Source organism: Tachysurus vachellii, chromosome 3 (genome assembly GCF_030014155.1).
Source record: "Tachysurus vachellii isolate PV-2020 chromosome 3, HZAU_Pvac_v1, whole genome shotgun sequence".
Lineage (NCBI taxonomy): Eukaryota > Metazoa > Chordata > Actinopteri > Siluriformes > Bagridae > Tachysurus > Tachysurus vachellii.
This window is the reverse complement of record NC_083462.1, coordinates 28,472,923-28,494,782: the sequence shown is the minus strand read 5'-3', so window position 1 is coordinate 28,494,782 and position 21,860 is coordinate 28,472,923. Positions and strand designations below refer to the sequence as shown.

At 39.5% G+C, this 21,860-nt stretch overlaps 2 protein-coding genes across 5 annotated transcripts in view; both read right to left on the bottom strand.

Moving 5' to 3' along the window:
• Positions 1-257: 257 nt before the first annotated feature.
• Positions 258-15,031, bottom strand: vipas39 (VPS33B interacting protein, apical-basolateral polarity regulator, spe-39 homolog). 2 transcript variants are annotated; one of them, XM_060866609.1, is made up of 19 exons: positions 15,008-15,031; positions 13,263-13,352; positions 11,250-11,342; positions 9,012-9,111; positions 8,781-8,912; positions 8,642-8,668; positions 8,431-8,552; positions 5,952-6,044; positions 5,818-5,851; positions 5,620-5,722; positions 5,457-5,484; positions 5,242-5,315; positions 5,079-5,154; positions 4,196-4,318; positions 3,839-3,880; positions 3,076-3,252; positions 2,841-2,930; positions 2,094-2,198; positions 258-1,498 (listed from the first exon to the last, which is right to left on the bottom strand). In XM_060866609.1, exons 3-19 carry the CDS (start codon positions 11,340-11,342, stop codon positions 1,478-1,480), a joined length of 1,440 nt encoding a protein of 479 aa, XP_060722592.1. In that variant the 5' UTR covers positions 13,263-13,352; positions 15,008-15,031; the 3' UTR covers positions 258-1,477. The 2 variants fall into 2 exon arrangements, with proteins under 2 accessions (XP_060722592.1, XP_060722591.1); XM_060866608.1 differs by lacking the exons at positions 13,263-13,352; positions 15,008-15,031 and adding an exon at positions 11,694-11,807.
• Positions 15,032-15,622: 591 nt separating this feature from the next.
• The window catches only part of cdc42bpb (CDC42 binding protein kinase beta (DMPK-like)), a 55,476-nt gene continuing 49,238 nt past the window's right edge, over positions 15,623-21,860 (bottom strand). For 2 of the 3 annotated variants that reach the window (XM_060866604.1, XM_060866605.1), the window contains exons 26-36: positions 21,716-21,797; positions 21,412-21,628; positions 21,234-21,296; positions 20,478-21,074; positions 20,270-20,367; positions 20,066-20,150; positions 19,390-19,510; positions 19,180-19,297; positions 17,345-17,453; positions 17,153-17,223; positions 15,623-16,888 (exon numbers count right to left, since the gene is read on the bottom strand). In XM_060866604.1, the coding sequence (XP_060722587.1) occupies positions 16,760-16,888; positions 17,153-17,223; positions 17,345-17,453; positions 19,180-19,297; positions 19,390-19,510; positions 20,066-20,150; positions 20,270-20,367; positions 20,478-21,074; positions 21,234-21,296; positions 21,412-21,628; positions 21,716-21,797 (1,690 nt within the window). In that variant the 3' untranslated portion in view covers positions 15,623-16,759. Of the gene's footprint in view, positions 16,889-17,152; positions 17,224-17,344; positions 17,454-18,478; positions 18,671-19,179; positions 19,298-19,389; positions 19,511-20,065; positions 20,151-20,269; positions 20,368-20,477; positions 21,075-21,233; positions 21,297-21,411; positions 21,629-21,715; positions 21,798-21,860 lie in introns of all 3 variants that reach the window. The other variant, XM_060866606.1, reaches the window with a different exon arrangement.

The following is a 21,860-nucleotide window of genomic DNA, read 5'->3' as shown; positions in this document are numbered from 1 at the left end:
AAAAAGTTAAATCATTCCATACTAGTTTTAAAAACATTAAATTATATATATATATATATATATATATATATATATATATATATATATATATATATATATATAGCTTTTAAACAATAATATACATTAAAAACCAGCTGTAAATGTATTAATTGTGACTTCTTGTTCATAGAAGAACGTAAAATACTGCAGTATAAGTCAAATAAAACATCTTGTCACATACTCTTATTGCAAAATAATCAACTGTAACACATAAGAACTATAAGAACACGGTATGAGGTGTTTTATTTCTGACTTTTTATGTCTTATTATATGTAAAACCAATTTTGTTTCATAGTGCACTGTATAAATCAAGCTGTTCCTTGATTTTGTTTTAAGGGATTTTCCACCAAAACATTACCCTTTTTACAGAAACAGAAACACTGCTTGTATAGAACCAGATTGTACAGAAACAGTTCAACAAAGACAATTGATATAAAATAATTGAATAGTTCTTTGATTCAGCACAGCGTCTAACGTTCATAATCTGCAAAGATGAAATTCAGCAAAACATAACAAAAGTCAAAGAAGAAACTGAAATAACTCAAGTGCCTCTCTGTATCTCTTTCTTTAATCGTGTTCAATAAGCACCTAGAATGTTTTATAATGAAATATGTACACTTTATAGCTGTATACTGCTTTATAGGTCAGTAAGCTGCAAAACTCGCTAAGGCGTGTCGGAGAAGGAAAACACTAACGTACACAGGACAGAGGAGAACTTCAGGACCTGATCATTCAGCTCATTGATGTAGCAGTCCCATCTGATTGTGTACTGAGACTTATTAATGCTGAGGATGGTTGAAATTTCTTTGAAAAGTATTTGCAGTCTGAGACTCATAGAGAAGGTTTATGGATGGATGTGCAGACTAAAGTGATGTAAATGGTTTAAAGTGGAACACAGAAATAGAAAGTAAGTGTCACTGTGTTTCACCCAGATGAGGCTTCCTATGTATTATAAGCTACAAGTGTAACTTTTAACAGAAAAGTAAAGTGCGTGCTTGTATTAAGTTTCAATTAACTGGCAGTTTTGAACGTTTTTTTATTAAATACTTGAAGTTTCATTTTTTTAATATAAAACATTAGTTCATCAGGACAACTGACACATGGACAGATAGTACTGTAGATTAGGAGCGTTTGGAATTTGTACACTTCCTTTATCAGCTTTTGTTGGCAAAAGGGCACACGGCACCTCTATATCCATAATAAACCAGGAAAAAATATATGAAAAATTACAAAGAGAAAGCAAATAATATATGCTGTCGTTGCCATGGTTGAGATGTTGGGCTTCTTCATTGTGCTGTGTTTGGGCAGAGAGGCTTCTCTCTGACTTGGCTGTTTACTGTAACAGCTGCTCCCTGTGAAGCTCCAAGGCTCTGTATGAAGCCTTGAGTATGACGATATCAAAATGTCTGTATAAATCATCTTTTTTTCAACCCAAATGTCAGTTCTTCCATCGGATTTGCTGTCAGGGAGGAAAGATGTCTGAATGTTAGAAGAATCAGTTTATGAGGGTGAAATCACACCGAGTGAACGCAAATATGACATTTATATTTATATTCTGCTGCTGGTAAATACTGATGTCTGCAAGCACACACTTTTGTATCACTTGTCTAATATCAGTTTTGTGGGAAATGATCAACAGCATGTCCCGAAGTGTTTAATTCCTCTTATATCAAAGCAACTTGACACTAATATAATAATAATACATTGTGATTTTTTTAATTCATTTATAGTTGTACTGAATGTTATAATGGCATATAAGAACAGTTGTTAAAATACTCACTTGGTTTTCACCCTCTGTGTTGAATTTAATAAGACCCAATGAAAAAAAATGCATTTTATTACTGAAAAGTCATTCTCGTGTGTGAGAAAAAAATGAAGTTGCAGCTTGGTTATTTCTGTATAATAACACAGACTGATATGATATTCCTTCTGGGCAGTCAGGTAGGCTATGGCACAAGTTCCCTTTCTGACTTGACAAGATTTGCTCAGTTAGACTGTACCAATGCATTTGCTTTTTGAAAGAAAAAAAAAAGACTGGAGCTGATTTCTCTTACCGTGTTATTAAGGATCTCTTCAATCTTCCTGTACTGATCTGAACTCCGCTCCAATTTACCCTGGTACACAATCAGCTTCTGACGGTCTTTCAGGTCTCTATATGTCTACAAAAAAAGAAAAATACCTGGTACTTACAGTATCTGACATCTCCAGAATATTTCATTAACAATGACAGACAAACACACTGGAACATAATCAGTGGTAAAGCTGTAACATGTCTTCAGGCTTTGTGGTAAAGAGAGGCTGGTGAAAAAAGGACAGTTTATCCCTGCTATACTATAAATGATAACCGGAGCTAACTTGTTTCATGGACCTTCCATAATCAACAGGACTCATTCCTCAAGCTGGGTACAATAAATCATTCTTAGAAGACTTTATACAATAAGTTTGGTCTTGTTTCGAAATGAAATCCTGTTCATTTCGAAAAGTGCTAATATCCTACAAACCTGTGTAAATATAAAGGCGTTGAATTAAACGACTAAAATTCTGTGTACGGTTTTTTGAACAGAGGTAAATATGTCTCACACTGAAAGCTCACAGTGTATTGACTTATTTTATATCAGACTTGCAGCGCTATAATAATTCATTTGTTTATACTGATTGACAATTCCTCCTTCAATTTTTCCTTCACCAGTGTACTGTTAAAAAACGTTACTTCTTTATTCACTATGTGTGCTACATAATAAATGTATAATTTGTCAATCCATTAATAATTTAATGTACACTTAAAAAGTGTTGGGACTCACATCGATGACAACGTCATGGCATTTGTACTTATGAGCCAAACTTAGCTTCAGTTCCGAGTCATCGATCAGCGTCATATAAGTTTGCAAAACCTAATAAAAGGAGGAGGAGACAGTGAAATGTTACAAGACAGATATATGTTGAGAGCACAGTCAAGATAGTGAAATAAATGTGGTGATATAAAAAATTAGAACTTTGCTAAATCAGTGCATCTTGCTGATCGAGGCTTAATTTCACCTGAACTGGAGCGTTGTTTTTCTGCAGGATATCCACTACTCTGTGAAAGCCAACGGGAGATTTCTTCTTGGTGTAACCCAGCCACGTTTTGGTGTTAAATAAACTGTCCACATCAAACCAGTTTTTCAACTTTGCCCGAGCTCCAAGTGCTGTGAGGATGTACTGCTTTTCTGAAATCTAACAACAAAAATTCTGCACAATGATTCCCATCACATCAGCAACACAGGCCTTGATACATCCGTCCATGAAGAACAAACGCAAATACTTAAAACTCACTGAAGACATTAGTTTCACCTGTAATTCAAATGTATCCTCTGGACACTTTATTAGGTTCACTTACATTTAAATTTATTATGCAGATAAACAATTACTGATTGTAGTGATTATACCATTAACTGGTGGCCATGGTTCTGATGAAACTTAGTGGTTAATGTGTTTCACTATTGATTGTAAGGTTGTGAGTTTGAATCCCAGGTCCAACAAGCTGAAACTGCTGGGCCCCCGAGCAAGGCCCTTAACCCTCGATTACACAGTTGTATGAAATGAGAGTCGCTCTATATAAGGGCATCTGCCAAATGCCCTTGTATGTAAATGTAAACATAATTTTTTACTAAAAGCCCCATCATACAATGTGGAGAAGGAAAACAATAAAACGGACATGTGAACTAGTGTGATAGATCTTTTAAACAATTCCTTTTAATTAACGCCAGCATTAATGCGTGTTATATATATAATAAGTTGAGAAATATGGAGTAGGACTTACCCTGAAGGTCTTTCTGATGTTAGCTGGACTGCTGAAGGTACCCTGCAGCAAATATTTATATTTATATATACACACACACAGACATTTCTAGAATTCTGTTTTCACTTTGTCATTATGGGACACTGAGTGTAGATGGATGGAGTGTAGATTAATGAGGGAAATATGAATACAAACAATATCAGTATCAGGCAGCAACATAAAAGCGAGGTGGGTCTGAATACTTTCTGAATTTACTGAATATATGCCAAAACTTCAAAAACATAAATGTAAATATCTACAATTAGTATGTCGTAACACTAAAACTGACATATACATATATGCTATATGCTATAACATGTATACCTGGAGTGTGCTTACCTCAGGCTCTCCGTAGTGATAGAAGCAGGAGTAGTACAGAGTGGTGATAATGGGCATGTTCAATATAGAAGCTTTTCTGGGGAACTTCTTAAAAATCTCTGCATCACCCTTCTTGTCATTAGCCTATAAGAACCACACACAGAATACAACCTTATAACCAAAAGCATTAGTAAGATATACACTCACCAAGCACTTTATTAGGAGCGCTATACTGTGTAGAGCCTCAATTTACTTTTTACTTATATTAATCAATAAATGGATTCTGCAAGATGTTGGAAAAATTCCTTTGAGATTCTGGTCCATGTTGACATGAATGCATCATGTAGATTTTTCAGATGCACTTTCATGCCGTGACTCTACGGTTCTACCACATCCAAAGAGATCTACTGGGTCCAGAGCCGATGACTTGGAAGACCACTGAAGAACAATGAACTCAGTGTCATGTTCATGAGACCAGTTTGAGGTGACTTTTGCTTTGTAACCTGGTGGATCATCATGCTGGAAGATTACACCAGCTCCAACAGCCAAGCCATGTTGGGATCATGGGTTCATGCTGTTGGTGCCAAATCCTCACCAATCCTCATCCTACCATCTGTGAGCCTCAGCAGAAATTGAGATATCAGAATAGGTTGCGTTTTTCCAGATCAGTGATTACGGAAATACTCAAACCAGAATGTCTGGCACCAACAATCAAAAATTACTCGTTTCAAGATCACATTTTCTCCAATTCCGGTGGTTAATGGGAATATTAACTGAAGCTACTGGACCATTTCTACATGATTTTAAGCACTGCACTGCTTCCAGTTAGATAATTGCATGAATGAGTGTTCGGTGACTGTATCCAAATCCGGACCTACAACCGAACTGTGTATTAAGCTCTAACCTCTATGATGATCTGTCTCTCCAGGAGTGTGTAGTGGTCTTGCACATGAGTGGCATCTTCCTGAGAAAAAGGAAGACTAATAACGGGAAGTTAAAGAGACACAGTCAGCACCTTTCAGGAGCATTACAGAAGATGAAGTATTTTGTATCTTTGTTGTGTATACCTCAGAGATTTTTTGAGAAAGTCTCTTCTTTTGTTTTCATCTTTAATACTCATGTGCTCCTTGTACTGCATTAACTATGAGAGTATTACAAAAAAAAGTCCTATAAGCGTTGTGTGTCGTATCGTTGCTTCCATTTGTCACAATATTTATATATCACAATATTTATTACTAAAAATCAATTCAGTAAATGAATGATGAAATCACATGGCACCTACCGCCATATCCTCTGTTCTGCCCAGTGCCCTATTACAAAGTCATGTGATAAGAGGTGATTACACTCTATACAAATACAGACACGGACACACACATACAGGCAAAAAGCCAACAACCTAGCTACTAATCGGTACGGCTTTAAATAGGTCTAAAAAGTTCACTTACTTCATTAACTCCACCAAAAGCTTCTGCTCTCCCATTTCTTTCAGATAATGGACGTAATGTCGCAAAGCTATTTCCCTCAACATTAACTCTCGGAAGAGGATTTCTGCAAACATGCCATCGGCAAGAAGAATGCAAAAAGTATGAAAAGCAGTGGCTAACCTTTACAAAAAAATGAGTCAATCAATAACAGCCTCATACCTTTACTCAATGATTTCTTTAAATATATTAAGACCTAAAAGAGGAGAAAGCAACAGGCACTCGTTCAGACTGCATGTACGTGCTTTATCAGAATGGTTTAAAAGTGTGGCTGAAAAGCAGCATGTGGTGCTTACTGCAGTGATGACGTTGCCATCGTGAGCACTGACTGCTTCATCCAGCAGCAGCAGTTTATCCTGTAGAGAGCGGAACCTTTCCATGGAATACGCCTGCACAAATATAGAGGAACTGGTGTAAATTATGTTTAGTAAATTATGATCTGAGTGCTGAACATAAATTCAAGCAAAAGCATCAGTTTCAAGGGCTTTAGAAATATGATTAGCTCTCACATGGAACTTAATATGATGATAAAAATAAAATTAGAGATTTATGAGATACTGAAGAAATCAGTACTTTAAAGTCTGGAAGAAGAAGAGGAAGAAGAAGAAGAAGAAAAAAAGGACCATTTTATACTAATGGGAAAAATAGGAACTACTGTCCCTCATCACTTATAGTCATTATCAACAGTCCGTCCCCCATGAACCATTATTATTTTCTTTCCCATAGAAAATAAAGCACAACTTGTTCACAAGTTCAATGTCTTGAAGACTCTCGGATGGAGGAAAACTTTCGGACTGACACAAACCTCTGAGATCCAAGAGTCCTCCCAAAAATGTTACATAAACATCTTACAGAAAGCTTTACTAAATAAATCCATTATAATATGTTAAATAATTTGTCATTCTCTTATTATTAGCCTTAGTTTATGAGGACTGTCCACCAGGTGCATAACATTAAAACCAGTGACACATGAAAGGAAAAACACTGATTGTTTCATTACAGTGGCCCCTGTCAGAGTGTAGGATATATTAAACAACAAGGGAAACAATCACTTCTTGGAGTTGATGTGTTGAAAGCATGAACAATGGGCAAGTGTAAATATATAAGTGACTTTGACAAGCACTAAAATGTGATGGCTAGATAACTGGGTCAGTGCATCTCCAAAGCAAAAATTCTTGGGGTCCAAAACTGGACAACTGATGACCTGGCAACACTGTCATGTGCACTGGAGACTCATATATACATGTAGGGAATGAAGGCTAGCCTGTCTGGTCCGATCCCACAGAAAAGAAACTGTAGCAACAACTAAACAACTTGAAACTCAATTCCAGCAAAACTGAACTGCGTATTGTGATGCGCTCCTCACGTTTGCTATTGTGATGCGCTCCTCGCGTGTTGCTATTGTGATGCGCTCCTCGCGTGTTGCTATTGTGATATGCTCCTCGCGTGCTGCTATTGTGATGCGCTCCTCGCATGTTGCTATTGTGATGCGCTCCTCGCATGTTGCTATTGTGATGCGCTCCTCGCATGTTGCTATTGTGATGCGCTCCTCGCATGTTGCTATTGTGATATGCTCCTCGCATGTTGCTATTGTGATGCGCTCCTCGCATGTTGCTATTGTGATGCGCTCCTCGCATGTTGCTATTGTGATGCGCTCCTCGCATGTTGCTATTGTGATGCACTCCTCGCATGTTGCTATTGTGATGCGCTCCTCGCATGTTGCTATTGTGATGCGCTCCTCGCATGTTGCTATTGTGATATGCTCCTCGCATGTTGCTATTGTGATGTGCTCCTCGCATGTTGCTATTGTGATGCGCTCCTCGCATGTTGCTATTGTGATACGCTCGTGCAGGTTTCTCCTCTACAACATCAGAAGGATTCGGCCATTTTTGTCCACACAGGCTGCCCAGGTACTTGTTCAGTCTTTTGTCATTAAAAGACTGGACTACTATAACTCACTGCTGACAGGTCTACTTATGAACTGCCTAAATTCTCACACACCACCCCACTGCTGCGCTCCCTCCACTGGCTTCCAGTAGCTGCATGAATCAGATTCAGAACACTGATGCTGGCCTAAAAAGCCAAAAATGGACCAGCTCCCTCTTACCTTAAAGCTCTTATCATTCCTTGCACTGCACCTCACTCCCTCAGATCTACCAGCACTGCTCCACTGGTCCCACCATCTCTCAGGGTAAGAGGCAGGTATACAGCAATACGTAAAAAAATAAAATACTCTTTTGTGTTCTGGCACCAAGGTGGTGAAATGAACTTCCCCTAGATGTCCGAACAGCTGAGTCACTGGCTATCTTCAACCAATGGGTAAAGACCTGCCTCTTCCTGAAACACTTACACTAGCACGTTTCTCTGGTTTGTTATGTACATGTTAAAAAAAAACTGAACAGTTTTAGGTTGATGGTATCCTAGATCTGTAATCTAGGATAATTAACCAGAGTTAATGTATTTATAGACTTAAAAGCACTTTTGTACATAGCTCTGGAAAAGGGCGCCGGCCAAATGCCATAAATGTAAATGTAGCACAAATTACAAAAAATGGTTTTGGTGGCACAAAAAGGACCTACATAAAATTACTGGTCTTAATGTCCTGGTTAATCAGTGTATACCTGTGATGTGAATTAAACTAATGTCAGTGCTGCTGTTTAGAATTAATCAACATTTGCTGACCAATCAGATTCAAGACTTTGGGAAGTGTAGGGGGTGGTTAGGGAGGAGGGAGTAAGGGGGGTACTTTTGAGGGGGGGAAACATTATTCCTTACCTTTCCTTTCCGCATCCTCCTTACAGTCTCTTCAGGACTCCGATCGCTCACGTAGTCCTGACACTCTGACTTTGGCTTGCGTAATTCAGGTGCGTATACTCGAGCAGAAGTGTCAATAAAGGCTAATAAGCAGAAAGGGAAGTCAGAATGCCATGTTACATACCTTTAAATTACAGTCTACTCCGTCTTAATGATGCTTGTTTGAACTCACATTCAGAAAACGAAGGTTTGCTCTTTGCTGATGAGAAAGAAACAGAGTTAGAAGGTTGATAAATAGGCTAAAAAACAGACAGAATTTAAACACATAAACACTGGAAACTAGAACATGTAACCTGTTATCTGATATTCACCTCTGAATAAAGAACTTAAGGAGTATCCAGAGCCTTGTTTCGGTAACGAGGGGGCAGTGTTGATTTTTGGAAAGCTTTGCTCTCCACCTGAGCGGATGCTTGAGGCCGTCTCTTTGACAGACCAGGAGATACCTGAAGTTCAACGGCAAATGTAAATCCAGAGTAAAAGACCTGAGGTCCAATGTATTCTGTGGAAGAAGCAGGAAGTGATGGGTGTGAGGTGTGACTTACTTCCAACAGGTTCTCCACTCCAGCTGACCTTCTCAACATCATCATCATCATCATCATCATCCACCAGGATGCTGTTCACTGCACGCTTGGATTCTTTTAGCTAAACAAACAAGTCAGTCAACACATGTAATCTAAATATATTGCATTAAAATAATTAAAATGTGTAAAAAAAACAAAACAAATAAAAGCACAATAAAAACATGTTTTTCAAACCGTTCTTGCTCTATGAGGTTTGTATTTGTGACTATAATGCTTTTTTTGTGATTAGTACGTTTGTGACTATAATGCTTTCAGAGTACAATAATTCAGTTCTCTTTGATAATTAGGAACCCCAGAGTTCAGGTTCACTGCAGAACATTGCACCAAGACATTTTTTTTATAACTTGACAATATTCCATAATGACAAAGCAAAAACATGTTTCAGAGATTGTGTATTACGAATAACTGAAATAACTACAAATAATGTAGTTGAGCATTAAGACCTGTGGTTTACACACACCATACTGAGCACAGGTGCATCCTGTTTGCTTGGAAAAGGACTATGCGAGCATGAGGGGAAAAAAATCTCTGGTTTGATAATACAGAAAACTGAGCTTTTGGGGCTGAACTCCAAATACTGTATCTGGCAAAAACAGGTTCTTCTCAACAACTTGTTAATACACTATATGGCTGAATGTTTGTTGACACCTGACCATCACACCCATGTGTGGTTCTTAAGCACACATTTGTACAACTGCGTGCTGTAGCATTACGATTTCCCTTCAATAGGAAATTTCCCTAACAGGGTGAGTCTGAATGAAAAAAACTGGAGTTTCCTGTATAGAGCCCTGACTCTGACTCAACCCCACTGAACACCTTTGGGATGAACTGGAACACTGATTGAACCCCAAATCTCCTCAACCAACATCAGTCTCTGATCTCACTAATGCTCTTATAGCATTGAACCCAATTCCCCACAGACACACTCCAACATACTATTATTATTCCAGCTTAGTTATTATTATAACAGCAAAGCAAACTACATCAGGATGTTCCACAAGCACATATGCGTATGTGTCCGTGAACCATATCGTGTACCGTTTCTATCATGTATATGGTGGTGGAAGTAGTATAGTAAGTGAGAGAAGGGTGAAAAAATAGCCTTGAAGAAAATGATGGAGCGGTTTGGGGCCTCTAAATATCCTTGAGTGGGCAAACTAAAAACCATGACGAGAACATGTGCGAAGAGACCTGAAGATGGCAGTTCACAGATGCTCCTCAAGCATCGTGATTAGGTTGGCAAAAATCAACCAGGGATTGGGATATAAACGGCACAAATCCAAGACTCAAAGCTGTTATCTGCCCAAGATAAAGCAAAAGGTAGTTTAAAGGCAGGGTCTCCGATGTTTGATTTCCAATGTTGACATTTGAAATCACCAAAACAAACACGCCCCCTAACCCAAATGGGTCCCACAGTTGGCCGCATATTCACAGATTGGAGTTTCCCGAGTCAATAACTCCTGAGCTAAACGCTGTTACTACACAAAACGCGGTTGTAGCTGCCTCTCTACATAGAAAAGAGGTGTTATTTGTGTAGTAACAGTGTTTAGCTCAGGAGTTATTGACTCGGGAAACTCCAATCTGCGAATATGCGGCCAACTTCCTGCTCCTTCAGTTCTCTCCAGCGCTGGAAAGCTGATCCTATATTAACACGGGTCCTACTTCTTGCCTTATCGTAAGCCTTTCTTCGCTTTCTTTCTTTGTTTTTATCCTCCATTTCACTGTTAAAACCGCTTTCTGCTAATGTCACACATGCGCACTGAACACTCTCTCTGCCCATATCGACAAGACACGCCCCTTTCTGCTCATTGGCTACACGTTTGTTTTGATTTTGTTTTGTTTGCCAGCCCAACTCAGTTTTCTAAAGCATTTCTCAAACAACGGAGACCCCACCTTTAATTAGTCAAAAAGGTTCACTGATGTTTTTGGACAACAAAAAATAAATCAAAGCCAAATATCCCAATGGACAAGCTTGCATGAAGCACATATGTAACATCCTTGTCTCTGTCTATCAGCAGATACCCAACAGGGTGTGTGCCCTAATATCCTTCCTACTAATGTTTCATGTTTCACTTGTAATACTTGTAAGACATTGTCATTGTTTTCTGGAATAAAGTAGGCATATTTTTCGTGAAATTCGACTACAAACACATTTCCACACCCCTGCACTCTGTCCTGGAGAATGTAATGATAGCTCACCTTAGTGAACTCATCGTCATCATCCTCAAAGGTGAAAGCATTGAACTTGGTGCTGTTCCAGTATTCATCATCTTCTGGTTTAGTTCTGTTCATCTACAACCACAACATTGGGACTAGTTATTATTATTATCATATACAGCTGTTTACCTATCTTGATAATATGATACTAGATGTTTACTTATATCCCACCTTTGCCCACCTTTTTTTTTTTGTCCTATTTCAGGAAGAAATTTTGCTAAATTGATTTTACTCTCCACATTATTAATAAAAGTCCATTTTTATCTCGGTTCATTGTGTTTATCTGTGTAATCTGGGTGCTGGAAGAATTTAAGTGAAGATATTACAAAAGATAAACCCACATCTCAACCCTTTCTACATGTAACGTTATAACATTATAACCTGGCTGCATGACAGTGCTACAAACAATACATTTGCCTTCCTTACCTTTGAGATAACGTCTCGAAATCAGACACATAAACGTCAGTTTTCTAAACTTCCGGGTAGATAAACCTAACGTCAGTGAAGTTTTCAAAATAAAAGTTCCCCTAAAATGATTCTATATGGCCAGTGTATCCTAGAAATACCCAATTTTGACCTTCATAAAAAGAAGCTACAAAGTGATGGAAAAAACATGGACACCTGCTTGTCTGCCTTTTGTTAGCAATATAAAATGAGTATAAGAGATGGATGAGTGTTTATAGTTTCCTCAAAACAGCAACATGATGTGAGCAGCCACTCAGAGCTGAGATCATCATCCTAAATACCAAGCTGGAAGAGATTTTTACTTACAAACAAGTTGAATGTCAGTGATATAACTGTCTTTTATTCCCCATGGATACAAATCCACATGAAGTCAATATTATTGTGAATGGATTGACATGTTTAGGGAAATTCAATGCACATAAATCCAAAGCTACTCCTAATTCAAGGGTGTGTGTGTATATATATATATATATATATATACACACACACACACACAAACATAGACACATACATGTACATATACATATATAATAAGAATCAGAACCAGAATCAGGTTTATTGGCCAAGTGTGTTGAGATGGTGAGACACACAAGGAATTTGGTTCCAGCTGTTTGTGACTCTCAAAAGTATATTATATTTATATACATTTATATTTTTTATATATATATATATATATATATATATATATATATATATATATATATATATATATATATATATAAAGAAAATCTTAACATCTCAAAATGAGGACACTGCTGAAACTAATTCCATTTTATTTTCAGATATAAATCATAACTCACATTTCTGATCATATGACTAAATGTATTATTCTTCCATCTATATTCTGTATTGCTTTTCCTTCACAGGGTAGCAGTGAACCCCGGAGTCTATCCCAGGGACTCATGGCATTTGGCAAAAGATTACAGAAATGTCACCTCACAAAAACAAAACAAAACAAAAACCTTCACCGTGTAAAAAAACGTTTATTTGGAGAGTCCACTATATTGGTCTCTGTTGTTACTATAGAAACAATCATGTATTAAACAAAACTCAACCTGTCTTTTGAATAAAGGCCAACACTGCTGTCATATATAAAACATATAATAAAACTATTTATGTCCAGTTAGATTTCAACAGTGCCACAGTATCAATATCAATACAAATAAATATAAGCTATTCTCAATCCACAAAGAAATTCTCCATACAGAAATGTATTTGTGGATGAGCTTAATAAGATTAGAATTCAAATATATTATATATATATATATATAATATAATATAAACCCTGGTGTCATTTGAATTTGAAAAGAGAAAAAAAAAAAAAAAAATCAACACACAGATATAGATTTAACTTGTAAAGTTAAAAAGTGTAAACTGGGGCCTTTTCCAAATCTCTTTCATTCTGCATCACTCTACAGATGAGCCCCTAGCAGGCAAAGTCTTCGCCCAACCCTCAGATATAAAAACTGTTACTGAGCTTCTGTAGTTTGACGGCTAAAACTGAGAAACACACGAGGAGCTTCTTCTTACCTCAAGCCATCAGACTCCTCAACATGGGCATGTCAAACATCTTCCAGATGCCTCAGGAAATAAAGCCATAAAGCCTCGTCTACTCGTATACAGTTGAGGCCAAAATTATTAGCCCCCCAGGAATTTTGGAACATTTTCCTAAAGATCTTTCCAATGTTTGCAGCATTGATAAAACTTGATATAATCAAACATTCGCCAGTGCTATTTAGTAGCTTTTGGTACATTTTGGAATATAAAATACATTTTTAGGCTTGCTTTATAATCAAATATAGTGAAAATGGGGTGGTCAAAAATATTAGCCCCTTGTGAATATTTGCTTTCAAAACACACCCAATTAATCAATCAGCTTTCAAAACACACCTAATTAATCAATCAGCTTTCAAACCACACCTGTGCAGTCAATTGGCTTCCTAACAACACCTGGGCATTCAATCAGCATTAAAGGACTCCAAGGAACAGGGCACTTGAACACATTATTGGGAGAGACTACTTTTACTCACCATGCCAAAGACAAAGGAAATCAGTCTTGAGCTCAGAAAGAAGATAGTGGAGGCTCATGATAAGGGGGAAGGCTATACTGCCATTTCCAAGCTTTTCACAGTGTCTAGAACCGCCGTACGTTGCATCATTGCCAAGTACAAGGAGACAAATTCTGTAAGAAACAAACCTGGGCGTGGTCGTAAGCACAAGATTTCAAGAACCCTGGAGAGGAAAATAGTCAGAGATATCAGCAAGATGCCCCAGACATCTGCCAAGATGATTGTTGCTGACCTGGCCTCTTCTGGAGTTGATGTTTCAAGGAACACAGTTGTGAGGGCTCTTCATCGTGGTGGGCTTCAGGGCCATCGTCCCAGAAGAACCCCTTTACTCAAACAGCGGCACATCACAGCTAGACTGAGGTTTGCCCGTGAACATTTGAAAGGTAAAGATGAGTTTTGGGAGTCTGTGCTTTGGTCTGATGAGACTAAACTGGAACTGTTTGGGCACATGGATGTTGCTTATGTTTGGCGAAGAAAGGGTGAGGCCTTCAACCCTAAGAACACAGTTCCCACAGTTAAACATGGTGGTGGGAGCATCATGCTGTGGGGCTGTTTTGCAGCTTCAGGCACAGGGAGCCTTGTTCGGGTGCATGGCATCATGAAAAAAGAAAATTATGTTGACATTTTGAGGGATAATATGCAGAAATCTGCTCGTAGTCTAGCCTTAGGTCGTCGCTGGGTCTTCCAACAAGACAATGACCCAAAGCATACATCGAAATTGGTCCAACAGTTCCTGAAGGATACCAAAACAAAGGTCCTGGAGTGGCCCGCACAGAGCCCAGACCTCAATCCTATTGAGAATCTGTGGCGAGTGCTCAAAGTGAATGTCCATGCTCGGAAACCACGTAATTTGGACCAGCTGGAGCAATTTGCAATGGAAGAATGGGCTAAAATCCCTCAGGAAACCTGTGCCAACCTAGTAAAGAACTACTCTAAGAGGTTGTTGTCAGTTGTGGCTCAGAAAGGGTTCACTATTGACTATTAATGACCGGGGGCTAATAATTTTGGACGTTTCATTTTTGCCCTTTCTTGTTTCAACTCACTATTTCAATTAAATATCCTAATCAAACTTAGTGGAGATTTTGTCTTTGTTATTTTGGAAACAAACACACTATAAAACACTTGTTGTTAATGGTCATTTCCATGGAGAAATCAAGAGTTTTGTCTAATTTCATAAGGGGGCTAATAATTTTGGCCTCAACTGTATATTTAATTCATATTCGCAGTCAAAGTTGAATCGGCTTGGTTTCACTGTAAAACTCCTTCTTACACACTTGTATGACGACAAAGATGCCACAGGTATTCTTTTATTGTTTGTTCAGATTTATGAGACTAACAATTCAATAATTACAAAGATTTTTACGGTGTGATTTTCTTTTTTCTTCTGAAGCAAAAGCAGTAGTGTTTTGAGGATAAAGTCCTGTTTTTTTTTTTGTTTTTTTTTTTTTTTTTAGAAGTCAGGTGGCAGGGAAGTGGGGAGGAGGAACAGAACACACCACCAACACAAACAAAAAACATATTGTGAACTCAAACATGTTTGTGTGCAAGTTTTGTACAGTGTTTTTTATGGGAAGGACACAAAATAAAACATGATTAAGCTGTCTCTTAAAAAAAACACCAAAAAAAAAAAGAAACCCTCCGAAATGTTTTAGTGGACAGTGTGTTGTGGAACTGAAGGCACACTACTGAGAAAAAAAACACTATAGTTAGTGTCACGATCCTCAATCAATTCCAAAACCTACAGAACCACTTCAACACGCACACACACGCTTGTAGATGGTCCAAAATGCAGCAGTTTATAAACTGAGGACTGAGCATGGCTATGATGAGAAACTTATCACATATTTATTTCTTTATGAAGCACACAAAAGCAGCAGCAGCAGTTTCAGAACAACTATTTAAAATCCTATGAATAGTGTGGTCCTTTATCTGTGTGCCATTTCTTTTGTTAAAACACTTATCTATATGTAAAGTCTTGTTTTGTTCAAATTTAGTTGTTTTCTTTTATCGTTTATGAGCAGAGTTCCACCAGCTAAATCTTTTTGTGTCAAAACATGATCTAGGTTAAAACATGAATATTACAAATGCTGGCTGAAAATGCAAGAAAAAAAAAATACATTACAATAAAAGTGCCACTGGTTTGGCTTAAAATCCCCACCGTCTGACAACTAATCCGAGCCGACACTCAGACGACATACTGACAGAAGTATTGGTGATGACTTAAAAAAAAAAAAAAAAAAAAAAACCAGCAAAAAGGCATTTATTTATTGTTTGTTTTTTTCATTGTAGTTGTTATTGGACCAACTGAAAAAAGGAAGGATTGATTTCCCATCCTTGGTCTCCAGAGTCCTGAAGAGTTCCTTCCTACCATCACGTGAGGAGTGAACGCGTCCACAGAAATTTTATACGCTTTAAAAACAGCAAAGCAGTCTCTTTTCCCTCACATCAATATTTTTAAGAAAAAGGTTCATGAGCAGAGCACTTACAATTAGTGATTTTTTTTTTTTTTTAATGAGCTTCTGATTTTCTGGGATATTAAATCGTGTGTCAGCTGTCAGCTAACCATTAAACAAAAAGGAACCTGACATGATCATGAACATGACACAAAAATGGGATTTAAAAAAAAAAAAAAAAAAAAAAACAATTTAAACATAATTACACCCTGCATGTATACTGCCACAAACGCTCCACTAGGGGGCAGAACTGACACTTCCGCTGACCACAAGCTCAGATTCTCATGGAGCTGCTCTGACTTTCAGACCGTCACACAGCTCTGTACAGGCTTAATTTCTCACCCAGCACCTTGGTGGAGGGAGCGTTTTGAACGGAAGATGATGACACTTTGAGTCTTGGCACTTTGTAGCATGTCCTAACTGAGTGGAAGGGAATGGAAGGAACCGAGAAGAGAAGAGGTGAAGAGGTGCTTGTGTGGACAAGAGCTGTCTTTTCGTTTTGCTCTCAGCCATCCAGGGTGTGTTCCAAACCATCCAGAGTCAGCTGACTGCGGTGGGGGGAGTTAGGGCTGGGAGGGCTGCTTGGGTTCGAGCTGTTGGATGGGGTGGAGTGTTTGGTGGAGTCTGAATCAGGCTGAAAAAGATGAAGTGCAACCAAGACATCAGACATAATGACCTTATAAACATCGTATAAAATTACAAAAAGAAAAAAAAAGGTTTGTAAGCAGCAGAGCCTGAGGCTTTTCTCTAGAACTGGACCAGAGAGCTGTGGTCTGAGTCTGAAACACCATCAAACCTTTGAACAGCTGTAACGAATCATGCTTTGTACAGCGTCGCTAGAGTCTTGCCTGATTAGCATCATTTAAGACACATTTTCAGAGAAGATTTAAAAACTGACCTCTCTTTCAAAGTCCTGATCAGGGTCTGAGATATTGCGAGATGATCCCGCTCCTATGAATTCACCTCCTCCTTCAAAAACAAACACACAATGACATACGTCTGGTGTTAAAAATCAGTGAGGCAAAATCAGTGCAACATGACAGCTGTCTTTTCATGGGACAGGAATAGGTTGGGAAAAGGGGCTACTAACCTGAGGCAGTGCGTGTGATGTGGGACTTACTCCTTGTTTGCCTGGAAATACTAGAAAGAGGACGTGGCTTGTCCTTGGTCAAGTCATCCTGAGAAGAGGGCATCACGCTCTGTAGTAGTGAGTACAGTGAGTCCAGCAGCCACAACAGAGGAACCACAAAAATAAAAAATAAATTAAAACCTGTACACATTCAGACTCTACAACCTGCTTCGAAATATATTTCACTACTAGAATCAGACAGAAATACACACCATGGGCCTGATTTAGCAAGTGCTGTGTTAACAGAATTTTTTTAATAAATAGTTTTTTTCAGGCTATTTACATAAGAAATGTGAGATTGAACAGCATCCTGTTCATTTGGAACAAGAGAGAGTTCCTTAGTTTGTGTTCATTTACAGTAAGCCTCACATGATACGCTTCCACTTCCAATGACTGCAACTTTATACTGCTTATTTATTTCAGCTACATGCTGAAGTCTGCTCAAAGGTTTTATGAATCTTGTCCGTTTATGGAATTTTGGACTCCTTAGAATAAAACAAAGTCCAGATTTTAAATTAGGACAAAAGGAATTGGTACCCAATAAAAAGGAGGAGTTAGTGTGTGATTGTGGTAGCTGATGCATTGCCGTGGCTGAGCTGTATTAGTGTAAGACTGATCGCATGTTGAGTTTACTAAACACTTTAGCAATTTCATCTCTGTGAGCGTGGACTTTTAAGGAGTTTTGTGGGCTTCACTAAGTATAAATCAGCTGTAAAGCGAGTGTGCTCGCTAATTTACGGGTGCTCTACTAAAACCTTCACAAACAGCTGTACTGAAAGATTGATAAATGATGCCCAATGCTGTATACGTGCCTTTGTTTTGGCTCTGTGATCAGTAGTTTATTTCTAAAATGACCTGCTTATAAATATGAAACCAACAGCTCATCCATGTAAGTAAACAAGCGCAAAAAACATCCGCAGACAAGCACCCTCTCTGGACGATTCACAGCATTCAGACAGAAAGTAACAAACAGGGGAGAAGGACAGGAATAAGGACCTGTCCTCGTGATATGAGGATAGCAGGAGAGAGAGGAAAGTAAAGTACGGGGTGGGGTGAGCACAGATGGGGAGAGGGAGAGCAGGGGTGCCAGCCTACCCTTCCGAGGGAAGAGGTGGAAGGTGAGGAGGAAGAGGAGGAGAGCTGAGGCAGGCTCTGCTGGGAGGAAGCCTCTTTCTGCAGATAGAGCCCAGCAGAGGCAGGACTCATGTGATAGACGTGCTCAAAGTTGGTTGGAGGGGAGATCAGGGCGTGGTGTCGAGAGGAAGAGGGGGAGGGAGTCTCGCTCGACTGCTTCCGCCCCCAACCATTGAACAGGAGGGGAGAGAAAAAGAGGAGGAGTGAATTTGAGAGAAGGAGGAAAAAATGGGGAGGATGAAGGAGAGGATGCTACTATTAAAGAAGAAAATAGAAGACAAAGTGAGCAGCAAAGAGTTGGACATCAGACAGAAAAGGATTCAGCAGTTGTAAAATAACAGGAAATAAAAAGAAGGTTAGGGTGATATGAAACCTTGGCAATGTCTGGAAAGGCACAATGCAATTCTTAATACAGTCAATACAACTGATATGAACGTTTCATTGACTTAGTGGGGAAAAAAACTTTAAATGGTATGTTTTATATGGTATGGTATTTGGTTTTAATGAAGCCTAACTCTTATTTATCAATTGTTAGTACAACGCTTTGACGGTTACACCGTAATAGAAAATTCTAAATCATTTTGTGTTAGCTATAAGTCCTGGGTTGCTAATTATGTAACGTTAGGGGGCCCCTTGAGTAGCTTTAAGTAAAAGGCCATTACCAGAGGCAGATCCATGAGAACTTGCATCCCGTCTCCGGGACCCATATGAGCTACATGGTTAAAATTTGTCGGATTTGAGATCAGCTTGGACCTCATTTCTGGGTCCCTCAGCATCTCCCTGTTAGACAACGACAAGGACAGATAATTACAGCTCTAATAGACAAGACGATGAAATGGTCATCTCGTGACTGGAAGGCCAAGGCCCCTCACCTCCTTTGCTGTAGCCGCTCTTCTTCAGGAACCTTGAAGAGGAACTTTCTCTTGCTGCGTGTTCTCACCATCAGTTTCCTAATGTTGTCTGAGGTCTCAGGTATGGTCAGGTCACATCCTTCTGTAGCAGTAACCCGAGAGAGATGAATGCATGGCGAAAGAAACAAAGAAAGAAAAAAATCAGACATGGGCAGCAAAGCATGAGACAAGATAAGCAATCATGGTGTATCTGGATTTTTTTTTTTTAGGGCTTATACACGCGGTCCGCTCGGAGTAGCAGTGTGTGAAGTAGTCAAGGGCCTCGCTGCCTGGTAGCCTGGAGGTGGTGTAATGAATGAGGTCATTTCAGTTTACCAAACAAAAGTACCATTATCAGCAGGGCAATCTGCCAGCACAGAGAAGAAATGAGTCGGGGAGGTGGGGGTGGGGGTCGCACAGTGAGTAAGACCCAGCGAGCATTAGAATCTGAATCGAACTGAGAAAGGAAACGTGAGACTGACACTGACTGAACTGTTTTTGAACCTATAAGCCAAAACAGGCCACAGTCAGTCAGTCTAGTACCTGGAGTGAAAATGTTCTATATTTCTGTTTAATTATCAGAGAACACATCAATTAAATATTAATGAAGTAGATTTTGAGTAATGACTCCAGAGTGAGCACAGGTCATCGTGTGTACCTGCTGCGTTATTGTTGAAGTAGATGAGCCGGGGCTGCTCTGAGCCCAGTAAGTTCAGACTGCCCTCCACATTCAGGGGTTTGATCTGACAAGCCACAGTGAACAGGAGACACATCAGAAGCAAATACATGCATAATGCATCATTTAGGTACTAGACATTATAAGGTATTATAAGGTATTACGGTATTTATCCCCCATGCCTACCTTCCTTAATGAAATGGTTTGCACCCATTCTGTAGTGTGGACATCAAACACGTCAACCCCATAATCGCTGTACACAGTCAGGTAGGTGGAGTTTGAGCCTGAAAAAAATACACAACGTTTTTAGCCCTAAATGGCGGGTGGGGGAAAAAAAAAGCTTAAACCAGTGGAAAAATAAATCAAAACAAATGCTCAAAATAGCCATACGTACTACATGCGAGTGGTGTGGCAGGCCACATGAGCTCCTGCGTGCGTGAGCGGCGGCCCTGGCTGTCCACGTAGATGCCAAGCTGGCTAAAGCAAAGCAGTAGCTCGTTGGCACCCACCTCCATTGCGTGTAGAGCATCTAGTGGTTGCTGAGCAAGGAAGGCAAGTGAAGGATCAGCAGGGCTCACCAAGCTCACAGGTGCCACCTCAGACTGCAGTGCCAGCAGAGCAAAGCCTGATGGGTAGCCTACGCATACTCGCCCACGCACCATGCCGAGCCACTGCACTACACCTGGGGCCTGCACCTCCCACATGCGTCGTGCATAGGGCTTGGCTCGTGTGATCTCGTAGCAAAGCACCTGGCGCTTGACAGCAGCCATCATGTAGGCGGAGCCGCCTGGTCGCAGCGAGCACACGCTAAGAGCCTGGCAGCCCTTTGTCTCAGCCAGTTTTACATCAAACGCCGGCTCGGCACCATCCAGTGCTCCCCATGGGTGCAGGTGTACATGTCGGTTGCGGCCGCATAGCAGCACCACCATCTTCTCTTGAGGGACTGTCTCAATTTGGTGGACTTTCTTGCAGTCAGCAGCACGCACAATTACTGCAAGAATCGAAGGTTTAGAATTATTATGGATTATACGAAATGTCTAAAAAAAAATAAAATAAAAATCAGACTTTCGCTGGTTCTGAAAACCATGGCTACTGATTAATAAACTGATTAAAATTCCCGTTTAGAGTGTATAGTATGTAAGACTTGTACCATCTCTGGTAACCTCCACGACAAATAGACCCTCCTCTGTGCCCAACGCTATTCGTTCTCGGTCTAGAGAAAAAAAAAAGAAGAAAAAAAAACATAACATGTTTTTTTTAACAAAATATAATATCAATAACCCCAGATAAGATAGATCATTTAAATACAGTGCTACAAAAACACTGACCAATGATGGCTGCAGAGAGTGTGGTTTTAATTGCAGGTAGGTTGCTATCATAGGCCTCGTGCAGGACGTGAACTACTCGGTTCTTCAGGCGGTTCTTGGCTAAGATACTCTGCAGACCCTCCAGGATGCCCACCCACTTCCTTTTCTCAGCCTCGCTCTCAGCCAAGACCAGCAGAGACACCGCCCGCGCTGGAGAACCCAATGTGGACGACGTTACCTAAGTGAGTCAAGATTCAAGATTCAAACGCAGGGAAGGAGGGCATTTATCATTCTATGCATCTACTTTATGAACAATTTGCATTACCCTGAATATGCAAGGAACGTCTTTGCGGGTAGCATGAATCACATCTGATGCCAACACAGAGCTTACAGAGAACTCCTCATCTCTGTAAAGAGGAAAAAACCCACAAAGGGTGAGAATAATGTGCAACACAGCAGGAAAATACACA